The 23,577-nt window shown below is 42.6% G+C and overlaps 1 protein-coding gene across 1 annotated transcript in view; it reads right to left on the bottom strand.

The window, feature by feature from the left end:
- LOC126282365 (protein FAM117B-like) overlaps nt 1-23,577 on the bottom strand; it is a 98,602-nt gene that overhangs the window by 53,666 nt on the left and 21,359 nt on the right. Inside the window, exon 2 of the mRNA XM_049982023.1 lies at nt 10,948-11,297. Coding sequence (XP_049837980.1) covers nt 10,948-11,297 — 350 coding nt within the window. The remainder of the gene's footprint in view (nt 1-10,947; nt 11,298-23,577) is intronic.

The raw sequence follows: 23,577 nt of genomic DNA on the forward strand, positions 1-23,577 counted from the left end.
TGCATGAATATAAAGAGCTCACACAGAAACGCAGTTCTCGACAAAGAAGTGAAAGCAGAAAGGTGCAAGGAGTATATAGAGGGTATATACAAGGGCGATGCTCCTGAGGACAATATTATGGAAATGGAAGAGGAGGTAGAAGAAGATGAAATGGGAGATATGACATTGCGTGAAGAGTTTCACACAGCACAGAAAGACCTAAGTCGAAACAAGGCCTTGAGAGTAGACAACATACCATTAGAACTAGTGATAGCCTTGGTAGAGCCAGCCATGTGGCGAGCAAGATGTATGAGACAGGCGAAATACCCCCAGACTTCAAGAAGAATATAATAATTCCAATCCCAAAGAAAGCAGGTGCTGACGATTGTGAAAATTACCGAACTATCAGTTTCATAAGTCACATCTGCAAAATACTAATGCGAATTCTTTACAGACGAATGGAAAAACTGGAAGATGCGGACTTCGGGGAGGATCAGTTTGGATTCCGTAGAAATGTTGGAACACGTGAGGCAATACTGACCTTAAGACTTATCTTAGAAGAAAGATTAAGAAAAGGCAAACCTACGTTTCTAACATTTGTAGACTTGGAGAAAGCTGTTGACAATGTTGACTGGAATACTCTCTTTCAAATTCTGAAGGTGGCAGGGGTAAAATAAAGAGAGCGAAAGGCTATTTACAATTTGTACAGAAACCAGACGGCAGTTACTAGAGTCGAGGAGCGTGAAAGGGAAGCAGTGCTTGGAAAGGGAGTGAGACAGGCTTGTAGCCTATCCCATATGTTATTCAGTCTGTATATTGACCAAGCAGCAAAGGAAACAAAAGAACATTTCGGAGTAGGAACTAAAATCCATAGAGAAGAAATAAAAACTTTGAGGTTCACCGATGACATTGTAATTCTGTCAGAGACAGAAAAGGACCTGGAAGAGCAGCTGAACGGAATGGACAGTGTCCTGAAACGATGATATAAGAACAACATCAACAGAAGCAAAACAAGGGTAATGGAATGTAGTCGAATTAAATCGGGTGATGCTGATGCAATTAGATTAGGAAAAGAGATGCTTAATGTAGCAAATGAGTTTTGCTATTTCGTGAGCAAAATAACTCATGATGTTCGAAGTAAAGAGGATATAAAATGTAGACTGAAAATGTCAAACAGGCGTTTCTGAAGAAGAGAAACTTGTTAACATCGAGTATAAACTTAATTGACAGGAATTCGTTTCTCAAAGTATTTGTATGGAGTGTAGCCACGTATGGAAGTGAAAAGTGGACGATAAATATTTTAGACAAGATGGGTATAGAAGCTTTCGAAATGTGGTGATACAGAAGAATGCTTAAGATTATATGGATAGATCACATAACTAATGAGGAGGTACTGAGTAGAAGTGGGGAGAAGAGAAGTTTATGGCACAGCTTGATTAGATGAAGGGATCGGTTGGTAGGGATCAATAGTTAAGTATTGGAGGGCAGCGTGGAGGGTAAAAATCGTAGATGGAGACGAAGAGATGAATACATTAAACAGATTTAGAAAGATGTAGGTTGCAGTAGGTACTGGGAGATGAAGAAGCTTTCACAGGATAGAGTAGCATGGAGTGTTGCATCAAACCAGTCTCGGGACTGAAGACCACTACAACAACAACATGACAAGTTAGAACCCTTGGTATAGCTGTAGTGTCTTTGATTATCAAACAAAACGTCACCCGTTCCGGGTCCGAAACACACTACAGCTTAAATTTTGAACGGAAGTCATTGGCAATGGTGGCAAAAAATTTCGTAGCATAAGAAGTCACCCTCATTCAGCCAAAGGCACTGTCAAAGAGGACGGAGGAGCGGGCAGAGATTTAGGGCACTCCCTTGCCCGTGGTGTGTGAAAGTGCCCCTAAATGCTGAGGAATCAGCAATGATCAAGGGCAGATGAAGAAGGCAATCTGAACCACTGCATTAAAAACACAAAGTGTGTATGCTCAGGACAGGGGGCCTGCAATTGAGAAACTGTAATGATGATCTTTACAACGGATAAAGATTCCAGACTATCCCCTCTTCGGATCTCCGGGAGGGGCTAGCAAGAAGGAGATGATGATCAGAAAAGAACTAAATAAATAACGAAAGTGTAACGGTCTACTAGTCGAGGCATGGAATGTAGAAGTTTGAATGTAATAGCGACTCTAGAAAACTTTAAAAGGGGAATTTTACACCTCAGTCTAGATACAGTGTTGGTCAATGAAGTGGGATGGAAAGAAGAAAAGGGTTCTGGTGAGATGACTATAGGATAATATCAGTAGCAGCAGGAAATGACTTAGCTGGTATAAGATTCGTTGTGAATAGAAAGGTAGTGGAGAGATTTAGTTACTGTGAACAGTTCAGTGATAGGCTTATACTCATCAGAATCGACATCATATCGACACCGACAACGATACTGAAGGTTCACAAGCGGACGTCGCAATCCGGAGATGAAGAGGTACAGAAAATATATAAGGATAATGAACGAATAGTTCAGTAGATGAAAGTGGACGAAAACCTTACTGTATAGCGAAAATGGATTGAGGTTGTAGGTGAAGCAGTAGAAGAAAGGGTTACGGGAGGATATGGGCTTGGTGCTAGGAATGAGAGAGGAGAAAGAATAACTGAGGTTTGTAATAAATTTCAGATGGTAACAGCGAATATTCTGTTGAAGAATCCCAAGACGATGAGATATACTTGGAAAAGCTCACGATACGGGAAGATTTTAGTTAGATTACATGACTGTTAGGCAGAGTTTCCGAAATCGGATACTTGATTGTAAGGCGTAACCAGTAGTGACGAAGAGTAGTCTGACGTTTAAGAGTAAAGTAAAAAAGAAACAGTGCGCACATAAGTGGGATATGAGACACTAAGAAACAAGGAGATACACTTGAAATTCTCTGAGGCTGTAGATAGTGCGGTAAGGAGTAACTCAGTAGGCAGTTCAGTTGAGAATGAATGAATATCATTCAAAATGGCAAACACATAACTTGCAAAGAAAATTGTGGGTACAAGGAAGTTAACTGCGAAAAAACCATGGGTAACAGAAGAAACAGTCTAGTTGATCGACGAAAGAAGGAAGTACAAAATTGTTCATGAACATTTAGGCATACACACATCACGACACTTACGAATGAAATAAATAGGTAGGGCACGGAAGCTAAGGCGAAATGGCTGCAGGAAAAATGTGAAGAAATAGAAAAAGAAAGAAGTGAGGGAAAACACAGAAATGTCAAAACATTTGAAAATATAAACAAGGGTGACAATATTATGAAAGTAACAGTAATTCCTCTGTTAAGTGCAGAAGAAAGAGCGAATAGTTGGGTAGAGTACATTGGAGGATTCTGTGAGGGGGGAAGACTTGTCTCATGATATGATTAAAAAAGAAACAGTATTTGATATAGAAGAGCTTGGGGACCCAGTGTTAGAATCAGCATTTAAAAGAGCTTTGGAAGGCTGCCAATCGAATATGGCATAAGGGATAGATAACATTGCTTCGCTATTGCTAAGATCACTGGGGGAAGTGCAAATAAAACGACTATTCACTTTTGTGTGCAGAGGTATGAGACTGGCACTGTACCGTCCGACTTTCGGAAAGCCATCATCCACACAATTATGAAGACTGCAAGGGCCTAAATATGCGAGGATTGTCGCACAAGCAGCTTAACTGGTCATACATGGAAGTTACTGATAAAAATAATGTTTAGAAGAAAGTAAAAAAAAAAACCTGAGGAAATGACGGTCAGTTTGGGTTTAGGGATTCTGACATTGAGGTTGATAATGAAAGCAAGACTCAATAAAAATTATAACATATTTTAGGATTTGTTGACCTGGAAAAATGGTTCGACAACATCAAATTGTGCAAGATGATCGAAATTCGGAGAAAATGTGGGTGACAATGTAAGGAAAGCCCGATGTACAGGAACCAAGAGGAAACAGTGAGAATGAAAATCCAAGAACAAAGTACTCAGATAAAACAGTTTGTAAGACAGGGTTGTAGTCTTTCGCCCACACTGCTCTATCCGTACATCGAGATAAGCAATGAGCAATGACAGAAATAAAATAAAGGTTCAAGGAGGAAATTAAAATTCCAGGTAAAAAGATACGAAAGATAAGAATCGTTGAAGACATTGCTATCCTCAGTGAAAGTGAAGACGAATTGCAGGATCTGCTGAATGGAATGAACAGTCCAATGAGTCTGTAATATGGGCTGAATGTAAACAGAGGAAAGGTTACAGTAATGAGAACTAACAGAAGTGAGAGCAGCGAGAAACTTAACATAATTTCTTGTGATCACTAAGACGTGAAGTTAAGGAATTCTACTCCATAGGCAGCAAAATACTAAATGATGGAAAGAGCAAAAACGACATACAAAAAGACTAGCACAGCCAAAAGGGGAATTCCTGGCAAAGAAAAGTCTAGTAGTAGCAAGCAGAGACCTTAATTTTACGATGAAATTTCTGAGATTGTGCCTATAGGGCCCTCCTATCTGGGCCTATTAGGAAGCGCTACAGCCTGTGTGCATGTGGATCCGCCAGAGGCTGACCACGTTCTACGAAACAGGTTTTGACCCTATCGCCTCCCAGCGGGATAAATGTATTGACCCTAGTGGTTATTCATTTAGCTTCCATTCGTAATACGGCAGAGCCAGCTTCGTATCAACCAACAGCATAAGTTGGCAGCGCTGTGCCTTACAAGAGACACACTGTTTTAAACTCAGTTTAAAAACCTAAAAGTAAATGCAATTATGTTTTTAACATTGTAATAATATCTGACAGTGTTTAATTTTACCATACATCTTTCATATTTGAAATAATAAAGAAACTTTCACTCTTCATAAATGTGGCATTTCATAGAAAGTTTCTGTTAGTAAGTATATTTTGTTATTACTGGGTAAAATCACATATGAACACACACTTCTTACATCTTCATAGACTTCTTTTGTCCTTCACTCTCTCCACATCATTTATGTTTATTTTTATGAGACTGCTGGAAAAAGGAGATAATGTTATTAATTCATTTGAGCGCGAACGCGATGTTATTTGAATGTCAGCGTTTCCAGATGGCTTTGCGATCTGTGGAAGAGGGCTGATATCGGTAGGGCAGAACCTTCCCCATCATAATCGACTCGCTTGTGAAGATGAGTGTGGTGGTGAATTACCAAATTATCCTCGCTGAAAATAATTCTGTTGCACAGGACGAGCCATGTTTTTCTAATGACATTCATAGATGCTTTCATTGCTGCTGTAAGCTGCCCCAAAGAAGCTGGCTATTAAAAGTTGGGTGATTATACTACCTGAGTTATTTGTCACCCATCTTTATGTCTCTCACGCTTAGCAAGTATTCAGGAGCCCCATAAATCCCATGTCAGGTGTCCGCATTTCATGCGTTGAGTGATGCGACATACATATGATATGAACATTGTTTTCACGTTCTTTATCTAACACATCAAGATTTCTCGTTTGGGAATAATCTCCATCCAGCATCAGAATGGCAGATCATCTTGAGAGGGCTTTACATGTACTACAAAATCATCAAGCACTGAATAAAAACGTCAGGTTTTATCCATCTGCTGACATTTATCCTGCAGGTGCACCTCCCATCGCTTCCAACTCCATATTCTTCCTTTGGAAGATGAGAAGCCGTGGAACGTAAATGCGCCTGCAGTCATATAAAACACAGCAGTGAAGAGCTTTCTTGTTTCCGCTTTCTGCTTGCCTCTTCCAGCAATACCCTCCCTATATGCTTACTGCACTCTAGGTTCTTCAACACTGAATATTCGGTGTGCATTATGGTTTATTTCAAGTGGCACATACTTGTAAATACAAAGAAATCACACCATATGTTTTGGAGTAAATGCTTTCACTGTGGCTGCTGTGAGATACTGAGAATGTTCCACTGATGAAATACGAGTCTCTTGAGGTAAGCTCAGAACCATTTCATTCATGTTGAAACCCTTTTTGAACTAAGAGATTTCTTCAGAATATTCCTGACAGAAAACTGAAAGGCCGTATTTTTTATTTTTAAGAAGATCGTTTTCTAGATGCAAGACGATGATTCACGTTTTTTCTTTCGGGTTAGGAGAAAGAACATGGCTTCTACCAATATGTACCCCTATTAACTCCTCAGGTATGTAAGTTTTATTCTCCAGGTACCTCTCCAAACGAGGTTTTTAGTATAGCAACAGTTTCGAGGCTTTTAAGTAACGCATTTAATTCATCCGCATACATGTAATGGCACGAAATATGGATTCCTTGTCCCATGTCTTCCTTTTAAGTGCTCATGCCGTCCACGAAGAATAGATGAAATAATCATCAATATTCCTTAAAACACTTTAACTACATTGATTTTAACTTTTATTTTGGGAACAACTGTTGTCTGAGTACTTTCAATTTCGAAAAATACTAATTACCTTATGAACAAAATGCTGCCCTAGTAATAATGTCCGGAAAAGGCGCCATGTTTCCACTTATTGGACTATTCAAGGTAATATTCGTTTATGGGAATTTAATAAAATAAAAATAAACGCAGATATTGTACTTAATATAATATAGTCGTCTTATGATATTACTGTATAAATTTTATATAAAAATTGTGAAAGAACGAATATCCCAATGCGTGATAGGTATCTTATCGCCTCATATTTAGAGCCCCAGGATATTTTATACTTGGAATATCGACATCTTCCACAAAGAGTGACGCTCGTGCTAAGAACGATCGTTTTAAAAAGAATCTAAGTGTCAATAACTGTATTTCCGTCACAAGCAAGAACACTAGAAGCGAACTGTAATATCCACTGGCATTTAAGCACAAATGTTAACACAGCACCGATGTCACAAAAACTCCAAACGGCAAAAATTTTACAATATCCTCTGCCCACTATGTCCAAGACAGCAGTGATGCCCTTATCTCTGAGAGTCCTTGGAAACGGAAGAGATCTATTAAAGAAACTCTACATCAGAGTTTAGAAAAGTCAATATGTAGCACTTTAGGAAACTATCGCATATTAGGCACCTTTTCTCAACACAGAGTAACTCATGGGATAGCGATAAGCGTATATGCATATGGCGGTAGTATCGAGTATTCAAGGTATAACAAAGCATTAAATGGGGGAGCTGCAGTTTGTAGTTACGTGAAAAAATTTCCAACATGATTATAGAACTAACAGATTTTGCATGCAGAACGGCAATTGGAGCTAGACGCATGGGATATTCCATTTCGGAAATAGCCAGGGAATTCAACATTCCGGGATCCACAGTGTCACGAATGTCTCAAGAATACCATCATTAAATCTCATCTGGGATAACGGAATGGCCAACAGCCACCACTTACTGATCGATAGCAGCGGCGTCTGCGTAGAGTTATCAATGCTAACAGACAAGCAACACTGTGTGAAACGAACACAGAAATCAATGTAGGACTTATGATGAACGTATCCCTTAGGTCAGTGCTGCAAAATTTGGCGTTAATGGGCTATGGCAGCAGACGACCGACGCACCACGGTTTGCTACCAGCATGACATCGCCTGAGGCGTGTATCCTGGGTGCGTGACCATATCGGTTGAACCCTAGCGACAGTAAAATCGTGACTCGGTCAGATGAGTCCAGATTTCAGTTGGTACGTGCTGATGGTGCGTTTAGAGTGTAGCGCAGAACCCAGGAAGCCATGAACGCAAGTTGTCCACAAGGCATGGTGTGAGAAGGCGGTGGATCCATAATGGTGTGAGATGTGTTTATATGGGATCAACTGGGTCCTCTGGTGCAACTGTACCGATCATTGACTGGGAGTAGTTATGTTCGTACACTTGGAGACTATTTGCAGCCAAACGACGATGGAATTTTTATGTGCTATGTAATCCATGTTATAGCAGTTTGTGATTGGTCTGAAGAGCCTTCTGGACAACTTAAGTGAATGATTTGGCCACTCTGATCGTCCAAGATGAAATACACTGAACATTTTTGAGACATGATCGACATGTCACATGTGCACAAATTCCTGCACTGGAAACATTTCCGGACTTATGGAAGGCCACACAAGAAGCAAACCTCAGTATTTGTGTTGGAGATTTCCGACCACTTGTCGAGTACATGTTGAGCCGTGTGCGGCTCGTGTTCTTACCATTCATAACTTGGCGTCTTGTAGTAGCGGTAGTGGCGTCTCGCTCCCTTCTTGCGTTAATGGCGCCACTAATTCTAGTGATGTTTGTCCGTGAGTGGCAGCCGCAGCGGTTGTCGATAGCCAGTACTGTGGTACTATCTTTGGTGTGACCGCTTGTATTTCCGGGTCGTCGTGTATGTCAGGCAGTTCGTCTTCGGACAGAGCAGCGAGGAGGTCTGCAGCGCGAGGGCAGGCCGGGACCGCTGGCGGCGTGCAGGCAATGTCGGATCGAGGACACAGGATGTTTGAAGTTGAGTGAACCTTATCCACTAGTGAAATCTCCACTGTTTGAGATCTCGCTGTTGCTTGCGCGTTGGTGCTCCAAGGGTCGGTGAGACCAACAGGAGTGAAGTCTGTTAGGTTGGCGGAAGCTATTAGGCTCCATCTACTGCTTGATATTAGTTTGAATTTAATGTTATTATTGGTGAAGTGCAACCAGCGGTATCTTACTGCCTATTGGCCGCTAATGCCCCAGTTACGTGCCCTAGAGGTCAGTGTAATTTGCGGCAGTGTACTTTTCCTTGTCTTGCCAATGCTGTCTGGCATGGCGTGTAATTTGTCAGCTCCCATGATTGGAGTGTGGATAATGGTTTTCCCCGTCTACCTTAATTACAGTGGTTCCTTCTGTCTTTTGGTGATTTAAACACCGGATTCTGGAGATGCAGTGCTGTCTGTCACTTCACTCTCGGCCGAATAGTTCCATCATAGTACTGGTTACCTAGCGTTAGGCGAATTTGCTAGAAGTTTGATCGGCATTTAAACCTTTCCTCGTTTGACTTGCCCTCCTTTGGTGAAAATTACTCTTGGGTGCCTGTCTCACTGCTTACACAGCTGAAGTCACCTTCCTCAGGTTGATCCTGGGAGCACAGTTCGTGCACCACTCCATCTTACTTTCTCTAGTTGTAATAACTGTTTAAAATGTACCCTAATGTTTTAAAATGTAATTGCCTTACTCACTTGTATGTCATGCCTTCAACCGTTAATTGTTTGTAACATAGCTTTTGGCTTCCAGCCGACCAATAATTTTCAATTCTGTCTTAAGAAGGCCTTCAGCTGGCACTACGGCCTGTTACAGTTTGTTAAGATTTTCATGAAAAACGTTTTCGTATTGTTACATGTAATTGTCTTCCTCTCTTGTAATTCAGGCCTTCAGCCATTGAGAATTCTTAAAATGCTTGTGCCCTTCAGCCACCAGATAATTTTTAAGCTTTCTTGATCAGGCCTTCAGCCATAAATTGCTTGTAACGTTGCTTGTGGCTTTCAGCTGACAATGATTTTCAATTATGTCCGAAAAAGGCCTTCAGCCATCACTATAGCTTGTTACAGTTTATTAAGATTGTTACAAATGTTTTAGTATTTTTAACATGTAGTTGCCCACTTTATTTATAATTCAGGTCTTGAGTCGTTGTGTATTCCGGAATCGCTTGTGACCTTCGGTCGACAGATTAATTTTGAATTCATTCTTAATCAGGCCTTCAGCTGCTAATTGCTTGTAACGTTGCTTTTGGCCTTCTCTGACCAAATAGTTTTCACGTAATAAAATTTTAAACAGTCGACCAGTTGCAATGGATAAAGAAATTCTTTACCTAGTTTTCGACAAATATAAATTTGTCGTCTGCAGAAGGTAACAATTTTACATTAGTAAGGACCAATGTGCGCTCTGCAAGATCCATGACGTATTTTATATTAACGTGACAAACCCTAATTCCAGGGCTATATTTTATTTTGGCAAATGGATGTACTCCGACAATTGTAAAACGGCGATGGTACATTAGCCCTTACTATGTAAAAGTGCTACCTACTGGAGAACAGACATTTATATTTGTTGAAGCCTAGGTAAAGAATTTTTTTATCCATTGCAGCTGGTCGGCTGTATACAATTTTATTACATGAAACTGTTGCTGTTGTGCAGCTACGTTTAAAATATCAATAATTTTCAATTCTTTCTTAATAACGCCTTAAGCCGTTACTATAGCTTGTAACAATTTTTCATTGTTTTAGAAGATCACATCTTAGTTTAGGTTAAAGTGCAACAGCCTTCCTCAATTGTAACTCAGGCCTTCAGATGTTGAGTATACTGAAGTTCCTTGTGACCGTTATTTGACAAATAATTTTGAATTCTTTCTTAAGAAGGTTCAAATGTCTCTGAGCACTACGGGTCTTAACTTCTGAGATCATCAGTCCCCTAGAACTTAGAACTACTTAAACTTAACTAAACTAAGGACATTACACACATCCATGCCCGAGGCAGGATTCGAACCTGCAACCGTAGCGGTTGCGCAGTTCCAGACTGTTTCGCATAGAAACGCTCGGCCACACCGGCCGGCTCTTAGTAAGGCCTTCAGCAGTCAGTGTACTAAAATCTTTTTTAAGATTGTGGAAACTTACTTACGCAAGTAAAGTGTATGTGTTTACTGTAGCAAAAGGTAGCTGATTATGGCCTCATCCAGAGTCGTTGCCTTCTCATGCCTCTCCCTGACTACCAGATCACAAATGCCACATAGAGTTTCTGCACTATGCTGGGAAAAAGGAGGCCCGACACGATATTAGAGGGCATCCCATGACTTCCGTCATCTCAGCGTACATATCCATTGTAACACGCCACACCACAGTGGATATGTGTATGGGACGAATGGGGGAAGGCCACAGCCCCGGTTAGCAAGCGCAGAGAACACACTGCTTATTAGGGCGTCAAGACGGTGCGGCTATCGGAATATCCCGGCGGAGATGCTCTGGCAGATCTGACAGGTCCCGCCTCGGCCAGCCCAAGTCCAGCACTCATTACGAGTTAACCAGCAGAGGGCGGCGGCGGCGGCGGCGGCGGCGGCGGCGGCGCGCGTCGGCCGGCCCGCCGGATGGACAGCGGCCGCCACGGGGTGGTCTTTGTGGTGGCTGGCGCTGGCAGTGCCACTGCGCCTGCGCGGCCCGCGCTGCCGGCCAACTTGTAATGGAGTTGCGCAACTTGGCTCATCCCGGCCGGGCTGCGATCCGCATCCCCCGCACCGCGCAGACCGCCGCCCGCACCGCCCACTGCCCCGCCGCCCACTACATTAAACGCGTCCCCTGCTGCCGGGAAGGCGCCGCCATTACGGCCGTGCTCTGCTCTGGTGTGTGCAGCTGCTGCTTTGGCGGCGGCACGCACTCTGGAGCAACACCCGGCAGTGGCGAGTCCGGCCGACGCTATGCAACAGTCTGACAGCCGCCAGGGAGCAGTCTCGGCAGAACCTCAAACGAGGCCAGAGCTAAGAAGGCGTCGAGAGGGAACTGCGCTTGTGGAGGCTGCTGAGCGGTTGTTCATTGGCGGCGGCTGGTGATATTGGAAACTGGTTGGTGTACCGCCGTTTTCATAGTGGAATAGACATTGCTCAACATACACGGTGAAAAGTATTTAAACCGACAAACTCTGGGAGGTTGAAGAGGACATGAAAACAAATATTTTTTCCTAATATCATTTTTTCCTATGAGGATTATTGAAACCGGTGGAGGCTGTATTACGACCTTCAGTTGTTAGAGGCCATATTACGATCTATAGCTGTTACAAGACGTAATTCGCTATTTAGTTGTAGGCAAATGCTGTCCACCAGTGTAGTAGTGCATTGTCTCTCTTTACTAATGGAGCGATACGCCAGGAGTGAGTACACTGATGCGGTTGGTGCGTACTACGTAGCGCACAACGGACGAGCCGCACAGCAGATAGATCAACAACAAGTGCGGTTCTTCGTTAATATGGAGTCGGTGCTGTTGGGGACTGTTTAATTGGGCCGCATCTGCTACCTAGGCCAATAAATGGCAGGGACTATTATAATTTTCTCGCCAGACCATTTCCAGACCTGCTGGAAGACGTCGCACTCCCTACAAGACAAAGCATGTGGTTCCAACATGGCGGGGCGCCAGCACATTCCAGTCGTCGTGTGCGTCGATTCGTGGACCGACGGATCCCAAGAACGTGGATTGGCAGATGTGGTCCTGTACCATGACCTGCTCGATCCCCAGATATGTACCCTCTGGACTTTTTTGTGTGGGGAGAGATGCGCAACCTTGTTTACACAACTCCTGTTGCATCAGATGAGGATCTGGTAGCCCGGGTAGTAGCAGCTGCAGGAACAATTCAGGATACTCCTGGGGTTTTTGCCCGTGTCAGACAGAACATATGACGGTGTAAACTTTGTTTACATGTAAATAAAGACATCTTTGAAAATCTACTGTAATTCAAATTGGGTTGTGTTAATGTGTTGTCTCTTGGACATAAAAAATGGAAAAGTGTTTGTTGTTTTAATTCATTTGCCGCCAGAGAAATCTTCCTCTACCGGTTTAAATACTCCTCATAGGAAAAAATTACATTAGGGAAAAATATTTGTCTTGATGTGCCCTACAACCTCACAGAGTTTGTCGGTTTACATACATTTCACCCTGTATATGTTGCATATGGCTTTATTGTTAATACTGGACATAAAACGAAAGAAAACTATTTTTCTGCCCTGTCAGATACAGTCACAAGGAAACGAAAATAAAGAAGATAATCACAGTTCCACCTGATAAACACAAAAGAAATAAAAATCCGTAGTAAAGATTCCTCAGCAGACAGTACAGTTTTTTTCTCTTTGCCATCCTTCATACCGCATTGTTTGTAAGCTAATTGGACCTCCTCGTAGCTGGAGACACTTTAAATGCTGTTAGCAGCTATCTCGTGGGATATTGCTCCCTTCCTCCACTGCGGCCTCTGTGTGGTCTCTGCTTGGACAGGGTGAATGACAACCGCTCGTTTTAGCATGGATCATGCCTCTTCAATGCAGCTGAGATGTGGAGAGTATCGGGGCCGTTCCACACGATTTTCTGTATACTCCACAAGGAAAGTTCTCAAAAATGGCTCTGAGCACTATGGGACTTATCTTCTGAGGTCATCAGTACCCTATAACTTAAAACTACTTAAACCTAACTAATCTAAGGACATCACAGACATCCACGCCCGAGGCAGGATTCTAACCTGTAACCGTAGCGGTCTCGGAGATCCAGACTGCAGCGCCTAGAGCCGCTCGGCCACCCAGGCCGCTGTTGAAGGTCTTCCCGATTCCCACTCCAAGATGTTCAACAAGCAGAACCACAATTCGTGCAAGGATGTGGTCCCGGTAATTCACACTAGTCGTTTCCCGTCCATATATCGGCAGACGGGGATGTCCTAAGGACAAATGCGTTTCATTCCAAAACATAACTGTACTGTTTTGAAAAGTATGGCGTATATGAAACAGCTCGGACGTAAACGTTGACCTCATTGCCTCTAACACGAATATCAGTGTTGTCAGTGTGGAGACTGATACACTTATCATCGAAAGAGGGCGTTGTGTCGCACTGGTGCCTACTCCACACAGAGTGATTTCGTGCCCATGCGATGCGAGATCCTCTCCACACCCGATTTAAAGACGGAGCCTTGAAAAGTCTTCTCATAAGTAATCGCTTCTCATGTAGCCTATTTCGTATCATTTGTGTTGGCAACAGCACTCTTCCAGCTGTGTGGAACTGCCACCATCGACTTGTCGCACTGTGTTGCCTACTTGCTGTTATATGCACATATCGGTCCTGCACACCTGTTGTTCTCCCGTTGCTACTGCTGTGACGATCCATTTCTGACCGTGTCACTCGAAATTTAGATTCTAGAAGAATTACTTTCACTCACAGTGACATTCACTGCGACGTCGGTCTCATTCGCTGCCTCGTTGGACTGACTATGAGGTGCTTCTGATAATACGTTACTGTTGTACAAACCACCCTCAAACTACAGAACTCTCGTAATGAGGCACATCACAAGTAATGCAATGTTTACAGGCAATACATTTGCCAAATATTGCAACTACTGCCCCCTCACGGCCGAAACATGCACTCTTGCTGTTACAGATACATTACATAACGATGTATTGATATCATAACGTGTTTGAGGATCACAAAGTTCAATTTTAAAGTTTCGGAGAATTTAGCATTTATTTCGAACGCTATATTTGTAAGAAACTTAAAAGGAAGCGATTTTTACCTTGGAACTTCGCTTCGCAACGTGCCAACCCAAAAACTTCATTTAAAATGCTTCTTTCGAGAGCGTGCGATTGCTGCCTTACGCAGAGACACTTAAAATCAGACACGAAAATAGAAGAAAGCAAAATGTGTAAAATACGCTGACTTGTGTTAAACCTAATATTTTCGAGATGCAGACTTCTGTCATTAACGAGTAAGAACACAGGAAGGTCACACGAAGATACAGGTGTCTGACACCAAAACACTTAATCACCTCGATATACTGCAGAACTTACAGTACATGATAAGTGTAAACAAAGTCAACACCAACTGTTGGTATCAAGCCTGATAAAATATAAAACGAGGTTATGCTCATTAGAAAATATTTCACCCGAATCTCTGTCCTCATACTAAATTTGTGCATGAACCGAAGTATTTATAATTGGTGATGAAATGCCGATGTGTGTAATGATGCGGATGGAATCTAAGACGTAACATAGCGGCGCAGAAAAGGAGCTGTCGTGGCGAGAGACAAGAAAGCAAGGGTGAGTTTATCTCAGCAGTGTGGACAATCCAACGGGGAAATATGGAACGGTTTCCTTATAGGAGATTACCGAAGGGCACAGAAAGCTTTCCTTCTGTGTGCTCTTACGTACAGCCGCAGGTTCGTCCCTGCGACACCTATAGTGCAGCGAGCGTTCCACTGGGGAGTCGTAGCACAAAAGGAGCTCTCCTCAATATCCTCCTCCTTTCCCAACCCGGCCGGAGCTTGCTGCGATTATTCACCCATCAAGAAGCATTAAGACGTTGAAAGACCGAGGGCGGTGGATTTTAACATGATTCAGAGTAGACGTTCGTCTTCTTAAACTAAAACGTTATACTGAGAGGCAGCAAATATTTGTAAAATTGTTTCGAGCTGTAGAACACAGTACCAAATTCACACATCACATTGTTTCCTCAGACAAACTGTTGGAAACGAAGATTATGAGGAACGTAGTAACTAATTATCTAGCGGTTTTCATGAATGAACGTCGCAATTTCGGACATCATATGGAGGAGACAGGCGGAAAAGGTAGAAGCGTAATGCAGTAACGTGTATCGCCAGTGTGACGGAGTTACAACTTCCTATGAAAACAGAGCTTACTACCAATCCTTGGAAACAAAGATTATACAAATATGCACTAGGATCTGTGATAGGGCATGTTGCAAGGACTCATTCATTAAGGCTTGTCGAGACAGCTCCATTAGTCTGAAGAGTTAAACGAACACTATTAGAGAAATTAGCTGTACGATTCGAAATAGTGTGTCATTAGTAATTCTAGGAACACATTTGCAGGAATTAGAGATAAAAAGAAATAGGTGCTCTCTATTTGTTAAAGAAAGACAATGAAATGCAAATACGAATGATACTGTACGGTAAAATCAAAAATTAAAACAGACGCAGAATTAATGGGACACTATAGGCACAGGCACTGGAATTACCAAACATCTAAGAGATACTAAAATTAGATTTCTTCACCCGCCTAGCTGACAGTTGCTTTACCTGACCAGTCATAGTCGGTACGCTTTTTATCTGTATACTTGGGGCAGTGTGGGCTCTGTTGGGGTACTGTGCGGCCGACCTATAAGGGACAGCTAAATGGAAAGGCGACATTTACAATCGAAAGGATGGAAAGGAAAGCACTTCATTGAACCACTGAGACCGTGGCGTTATCAACAGAAATTATAAAAATCGATGTACCTATGCACGTATAAATGTTCCGTATGTACTGGTAAACCACTGGACCGATTGCAAGCAAAATTGGTACACACATCATTTGCTGCCTGGAAAGAATCACTGTGTGAGTAACAACCATTCACCTATCAATGGGGTGATTGTGCAGGCTGAAAAGCAGAGTAGCCCACGACGCGAGAATAGTTACACAGTATACGAGAATGAGAGCACCAAGAAACTTCCAACAAACTTTACACTTAATTTCAAGCTTTTACGAAACGTTTTTTCGCTGATAAATTCCACAAAAGATAAAAGGAAAGACGTTTATCGCTAATTACATTTTCGCTGTTAGTTCAGTAAAACGGACATTTGAAGGATGACATTTCATGTATCACTACGTTTTCATGTATTTCTACCAATTGTATTCGTGACATATTTTGCAGACATTATTCACAGACACGACTGAATGTACCAGAAATACTGCATCATTGTACGATACTTAGTTTGGGAGGCGTGCCGTCATAAACATTGAGATGTGTGACAAACTATCACACATGTAAGACGTTTTAAATATTTGACTTCGCTGCTACGAACTCTATGTGTAACATTTTCTCCAGACTGTATCCAGTCTACCACTGAATGTATCTTCAAAAATATATCACTATATGACACATTTTTCAGAATGAGATGGGAGAAAAAACTGTTACGTCAACTATGACTTTTAATTACTATTTCTTTACTAGTAATTATTTTTACAACTCATTTCGTAGACAGTAGGCTCATATATCACTACAAGTACATGCAAAATTATATCATTGTATAGCATACTTTTATAGATACGATTCCATAAACATTATGTTTGGTGGAAATAACAATTCAGGACTAAATTCGTTAGACTTAAAGGTGAAATGTGTCTACAAATACGCGGGAAATTTATTAGCTATGTCAGAAAGATATTTGACGTGTGTGTATGGGAGCAACGTCAACGGTAAGACACTCATCGTAAAGTCCTGAAACGATTTCATTAAAATTTTGTTCCTATATTAGGTACTACTTGGAAAGAGATCCAGTGTCAGTCAGAACCGAGGGCCTCCTATAGGGATGAGAACAATAACGTTGGGAGGTTAGGGAGGACAAGAATAAGGACAAACAGCAAGAGGAAGGAGGAGATAGCCACACATAGAAAGAGGAGTAGGAAAGAAATTTGGAAGAAAGAAATGGACAGAGATATGAAGAGAGTGAGATGGATAGGGAAAGAAAAAGGGTGAGATGGACAGAAAAAGGAAGAGACAGGAAGCGAGCTGGGGGAGATGAGGAGACACAGGGGGATGAGGAAATGGACAGAAAAACAGAGGAGGAGATCGACAGAGAGAGTGAAAAGGAGGAGATGGTCACAGAAAGGAAAGATAAGATGAACAGAGATAGAGGGTGTTAGACGGAGAGACGGCGAAAACGCTTTGGACACAGGGGGGTATAGAGGAGAATAACAGGGGTTGAAGTAGGAGATGGATTAGGATGATATGGAGGAGGAAGAGCAGAATGACAGAGACTGAGAACAACAAACTGTGGAAGGGGAGGAGGAGATAACAGACAGAGAGAGGTAGGAGGAAATGGACAGAGCGCATGTGTGTGTGGGGTGGGGGAGGGGGGAAGGGAAGTGGTGGCGATGGACAGAGGTGAGCAGGAGGATAGAGGAAGGGGGAGAGATGGATAGAGAAGGGATTGGTAGAGAGAGGGTTGGAAGGAGGAGACAGACAGAGAGGGTGAGAGGAGGTGGGTAGAGAGACAGAGAGAGCTGGAACAGAGAGATAGACAGAGAGAGAAGGGAGGAGGAGATGGTCAATTAGAAATTTGGAATAAACAAAAACCCTGGCAACGCCAGGTTTCTCAACTACTTTACCAAAGACATCTTCATTTGCTATTGAGAATAGGGAAACCGTGATAACCTTGTTTCACAAGTAATAAGCGTAATTATACAAAAACAAAATGCATTTTTTCCCGAAGTCTTCAACATTCCAGCACTTACATTTATTCACCTGCAATTTAGTTCATGAAAAGATGATGTGTTTATTATTAATGTAGTGCAATCGGAATGAAGGACTGAATTATTTAACTCTGTTCATTTATATAGCAACGTATATAGCAACAGATTATCACAAGATGCCACTAAAGCAACGTGCAACTACTTCATGCGCGGTAGTAAAGACAATAAATTAAGCTAAATAATTCAGGGAGAGCTTAGAAATATATTGTTTCTTGATATCACTACAGTGCATACGAATTGTGCAGGGCACGTTGCTCCTCAGTGTACATCATACGAAGATGAATCTCTAGAAGAACTAAGGAAATTATATGTTGTTGATGCATGTCAACCTACAAGACATGGGTGTATGACAAGCTTTAATCTACGAATGTTCAAATGTGTGTGAATTCCTAAGAGACCTAACAGCTGAGGCCATCGGCCCGTATACTTACACACTACGTAAACTTACTTAACTCTAAGAACAACACACGCACCGATGCTCGGACTCGAACATACGGCGGGAGGGGACGCACGATTCGTAACATGGCGCCTCTAACCTCGAGGCCACTCCGCGCGGCCTTTAGTCTACAAATGAGCAGATTGTAAAGGTACTGTTTCATGTTTGAGTCATCAGACTCCTGGTAGGTTTGCTGCAGCCCGCCAAAGAATCGTTGTCCTGTGGCAACCTCTTCATCTCAAAGTTCTACAAGGATCCTACATTGTTTGTTGACGATAAACAATGGTTCAAATATCTCTGAGCACTGTGGGACTGAACTTCTTAGGTCATCAGTCCCCTGCAACTTAGAACTACTTAAACCTAACTAACCTAAGGACATCACACACATCCATGCCCGAGGCAGGATTCGAACCTGTGACTGTAGCGGTCGCGTGGTTCCATCACTCGGCCACTCCGACCAGCTGTTGACGATATTCTAGTCTCTGTCTTCCTTTACAGCTTTTACCTTCTACGCTCTCTCTAGTACCACGGAGATAACACATAGTCTATCATCCTCTATCTTGTTCTGTCAGCGTTTTCCATATGCTCATTTTGGCGTCGATTCTTCAAGAACCTCTTCAATGCTTACCATGTGAGTCCATCTAATATTCAACATTCTTCTGAGAAAGACATCTCCAATACTTGGACTCTCTTCTGCTTTGGTTTCCCGAAAGTACTTGGGTGTATGACAAGCTGATTGCAATACAATACTGCGCTCCAAAACGAACATTCTCAGAAGATCTTCATGCCACTAATGTCCTCCTTGCCTAAGCGAGTCTGCTATTTATGTCCTCCTTGCTCCGGCGGTGTTGGGTTATTTTACTTCCAAGGCAGCAGAAATCCTTAACGTTATCTACTTGGTGCTTACTAGATTTGAATTTAATTTCCTTGCCTTTATAATTTCTGATACCTCTCATTACGTTCCTCTTTCCTCGGTTTACTATCAATGCATATTCTGTATTCTTTTGGCTATTCATTCAGTGCAACATATTCTGTAAAACATTTCATACTTACTGTCAGCGGCTATGTCATCAGAGAATTTTAGCGTTGATAGCCTTTCGTCATGAATTTTACTCTCACTCTTGAAACATTCTTTTACTTCCATCATTGTCTCTTCGATGTGTAGATAGAACAGCAGGAGTGAAAGACTGCATCCTCCCGTTAAGCCCACTTTAATCCTAGCACTTCGTTCTTCGTCGTCCAAATTGTTCGTTCCTCCATGGTGACATCTCCGTTTACATATGGAATTAGCTGCTCGATATAATCATAAGATCTCTCTGTTTTCTCATCTCCTTCAATAAACTCTTGTCGGTTTACTGGTCGTGTCACTTCGAATACAATGGTCGATCTTTTGTTAGCCGTCTTTGCCACAGTTCGAAAATAGTTCAAATGGCTCTGAGCACTATAGGAGTTAACATCTACGGTCATCAGTCCCCTAGAACTTAGAACTACTTAAACCTAACGACATCACACAACACCCAGCCATCACGAGGCGGAGAAAATCCCTGACCCCGCCGGGAATCGAAACCGGGAACCCGGGCGAGGCAAACAAGAACGCTACCGCACGACCACGAGCTGCGGACTTCGCTATAGTCAAAAGGAGTCTAAATACTATCGTCCGGGGCTGGCACGGTGTTGTTCTTATGCAGATGCAATGGCAGCGTGTGGAGCCTTGTAGAGAGGGCCAAGTGGCGTATGCGTGAAGACAAGTTCGCAGCTCCCACCAGCTCCGTCCCGCGAAGAGCCGGCGCCACGTTTGACATAAAACGCCCTCTACCCCTCCCCACTGTCCTACTTGAAGTGCACCCTTGGTGTCTTTTAAAACTGTTGCTATTTTTCTAATCTCGAGCGCTGCTTTTATAACAGAATCCTAATACGGTGGTGTTTTAGTCAAAACTCTCGTCTTTTCAAACTGTTTTTTGTGACCGTTTTCCAGTCAATGTTCAGCCACAGCCGACTTCTCAGTCTCCCTTCGTTTAGTATGATGTGAATGCTCTGCAGAACTCCAAGTAAGCAGTGTGAATAGTTCGACCTATATAAATGCTGCATCATTCACAGGGGACGTCATACACGGCAGGATCTTGAAGACTAATGTCTGGTCTCAGTCCATGTCTGTTCAGTGAAGATTTTATTCAAGCATGCCACGGTGGAAGAGTCTGAGGACTCTCTCCATCTCTTGGTTACGACGTACCTGAGCTAACATTGTGGTATCTGAGGGTAACAAACCTGTCACGAAACAGTTCACAGTAGCACACTGTTAGCCTTCCTTCACATTCATAGCCAGTTACTCCCGTTATACGATTTTCTGTTGCTGCTGATATTACGCTACATTCGTGTGATCAGAAAACTTTATCTCCTTCCCATTTAAGTTCCTACACACCCACTACATGTACACTGAGCCATAGCGTTTTCCATTTCTGATCCCCTAGTCTTCCTACCACGAAAAAACATGTCCCATTTCATGCTTCCACTTGTAGAATGTCATCCATTAGCTGCTCATTCCACCTTTATCTCATGACCACTTCCCACTGACTGTTCGTTCCCGGAGATACGAATGGTGGAGAAATCCGAAATATTTGGCCAATAGACTTCCAGTTATAAGCTACATATTCTTCAGATACCTGTTAATTTCGTTTCATGACTTCCACTCCATTCTGCATGCTCATGAAGTTGAAAATTGCACATTATACCACCTTTTAGGGGCTGTTATCCATCTTAAGGGCAAGTGGATGGCCTGAACCTCCGTTCGGCCTTCAGCCTTCTTTGACAAGGCTGTTGATAGAGCGAGGGTGGACTTTTGTGCCCGATGTCTTCGGCCGCCTTTAATGATGATTTTTATTCAAAATTTAAGCTGTGCAGGGGTCTGAAACCCTTGGACAATGACTTTTTGTATCAATGACAGTACACCTAGAGATTTCCTGTAAGAATAAAGATAATTTTAAACATACTGACAGTAAAAGCAAAACAGTAGAACTCCCAGTATATATTATTTATCTATAAAGTACATCAAAGCAACAAAATAATACGATCTTCCTCCGTAACTTTTGTCACTGCTGATGCTCCGCGAATATCAGTTGTAGATTAAACATAAACACAGTTGTGATGTCACTAGAGGGGATTGTGCTGTCAAATGAAGATCATATGTAAGCAAAAACAAAAAAAAACAGCAACTCAGAATCAGTCTCACCAGACCTATAAAACCCGTAAAACATATTTATCTAACAAAGTAGACGTACCTCATCCACCTAATAATCTGATAATTTTGTAGGATGAAACTGTATATTTTCAAATGGTTCAAATGGCTCTTAGAACTATGGGACTTAACATCTGTGGCCATCAGTCCCCTAGAACTTAGAACTACATAAACCTAACTAACCTAATGACATCACACACATCCATGCCCGAGGCAGGATTCGAACCTGCTGCGACCGAAGCGGTCACGCGGTTCCAGACTGAACCGCACGGCCACACAGGCCGCCGTGTATATTTTATGTTGCAGTGTTATATGAAAATAGTGAGTTCTCGAAACTAAACTCGTCGTACGTGAATAAACAGCTAATATAATCAGTGTGAAGAAGAGAAAAGAGAAAAATATCTCTCAGTGACAAAAATCAGTCAGCCACACAGTGACACTCTGAAATATCTGCAATAATCCGCATTTGCAGGAGTCTGAAGAATACACTGTGATCAAGAGTCGCACAAAAACGGTTTGAGTTTTCACGGAAATAAATGGAGTTTATTAGATTTAATTAACAGCAACCCCTCCAGCAATAACAGATGCTTCACGATTGCATGAGCTCGTAGAATTTACTTCACAGGTAAAGTTTATATAGGAAATCCATGTCCAAAAATGTTCCATTCGTATGTGAAATAACTTTCAAGATTTGACCACTTTCAAATCTCTCGCTTCGCGATACGCACATACCACAGGAAAGGAGATTTGTCGTTATCATCCGCTTATGGTGGTGACACTGATGCTCGCTTCATAACGTGTATCGGCGACGCTCCAGAAACGCTCGCGCACGCGCGCGCGCGCGCGCGCGCGTGTGTGTGTGTGTGTGTGTGTGTGTGTGTGTGTGTGTGTGTGTGTGTGTGTGTGTGTGTGTGTGTGTGTGTGTGTGCGTGTGTGTGTGTGTGTGTGTGTGTGTCCGTGGAGCACCGCAGCCAGCCATCCTTGTAGTGAACGTACCAGTTTGTAACGGCCGCTGTTTAATTCAGACTTAAATGGTATGTGACAGACAGTGGCTATAAGGTATGAATTTTCAATGTACAGTATGTGATCAAAATAATCAGAACACCCCCAAAAACATGAGTTTATAATATTAGGTGCGTTGTGCTGCCACCTACTGCCAGGTACACCACATCAGCGACCTCAGTAGTCATTAGACATCGTGAGAGAGAAGAATGGGTCGTTCTGCGGAATTCACTCGTGTCCACACTCCTAAGCGTCCCTACGTACACTGTTTTCGATGTGATAGTGAATTGGAAATGTGAAGGGATTCGTACTGCACGAAAGCTTACACCGACAGTTCAAATGGCTCTGCGCACTATGGGACTCAACATCTGAGGTCATCAGTCCCCTAGAACTTAGAACTGCTTAAACGTAAACAACACAAGGAACTCACTTGTGTCCACACTCCTAAGCGTCCCTACGTACACTGTTTTCGATGTGATAGTGAATTGGAAATGTGAAGGGATTCGTACTGCACGAAAGCTTACACCGACAGTTCAAATGGCTCTGCGCACTGTGGGACTCAACATCTGAGGTCATCAGTCCCCTAGAACTTAGAACTGCTTAAACGTAAACAGCCCAAGGAACTCACTTGTGTCCACACTCCTAAGCGTCCCTACGTACACTGTTTTCGATGTGATAGTGAATTGGAAATGTGAAGGGATTCGTACTGCACGAAAGCTTACACCGACAGTTCAAATGGCTCTGCGCACTGTGGGACTCAACATCTGAGGTCATCAGTCCCCTAGAACTTAGAACTGCTTAAACGTAAACAGCCCAAGGAACTCACTTGTGTCCACACTCCTAAGCGTCCCTACGTACACTGTTTTCGATGTGATAGTGAATTGGAAATGTGAAGGGATTCGTACTGCACGAAAGCTTACACCGACAGTTCAAATGGCTCTGCGCACTGTGGGACTCAACATCTGAGGTCATCAGTCCCCTAGAACTTAGAACTG

This window comes from Schistocerca gregaria, chromosome 7 (genome assembly GCF_023897955.1).
Source record: "Schistocerca gregaria isolate iqSchGreg1 chromosome 7, iqSchGreg1.2, whole genome shotgun sequence".
NCBI lineage: Eukaryota > Metazoa > Arthropoda > Insecta > Orthoptera > Acrididae > Schistocerca > Schistocerca gregaria.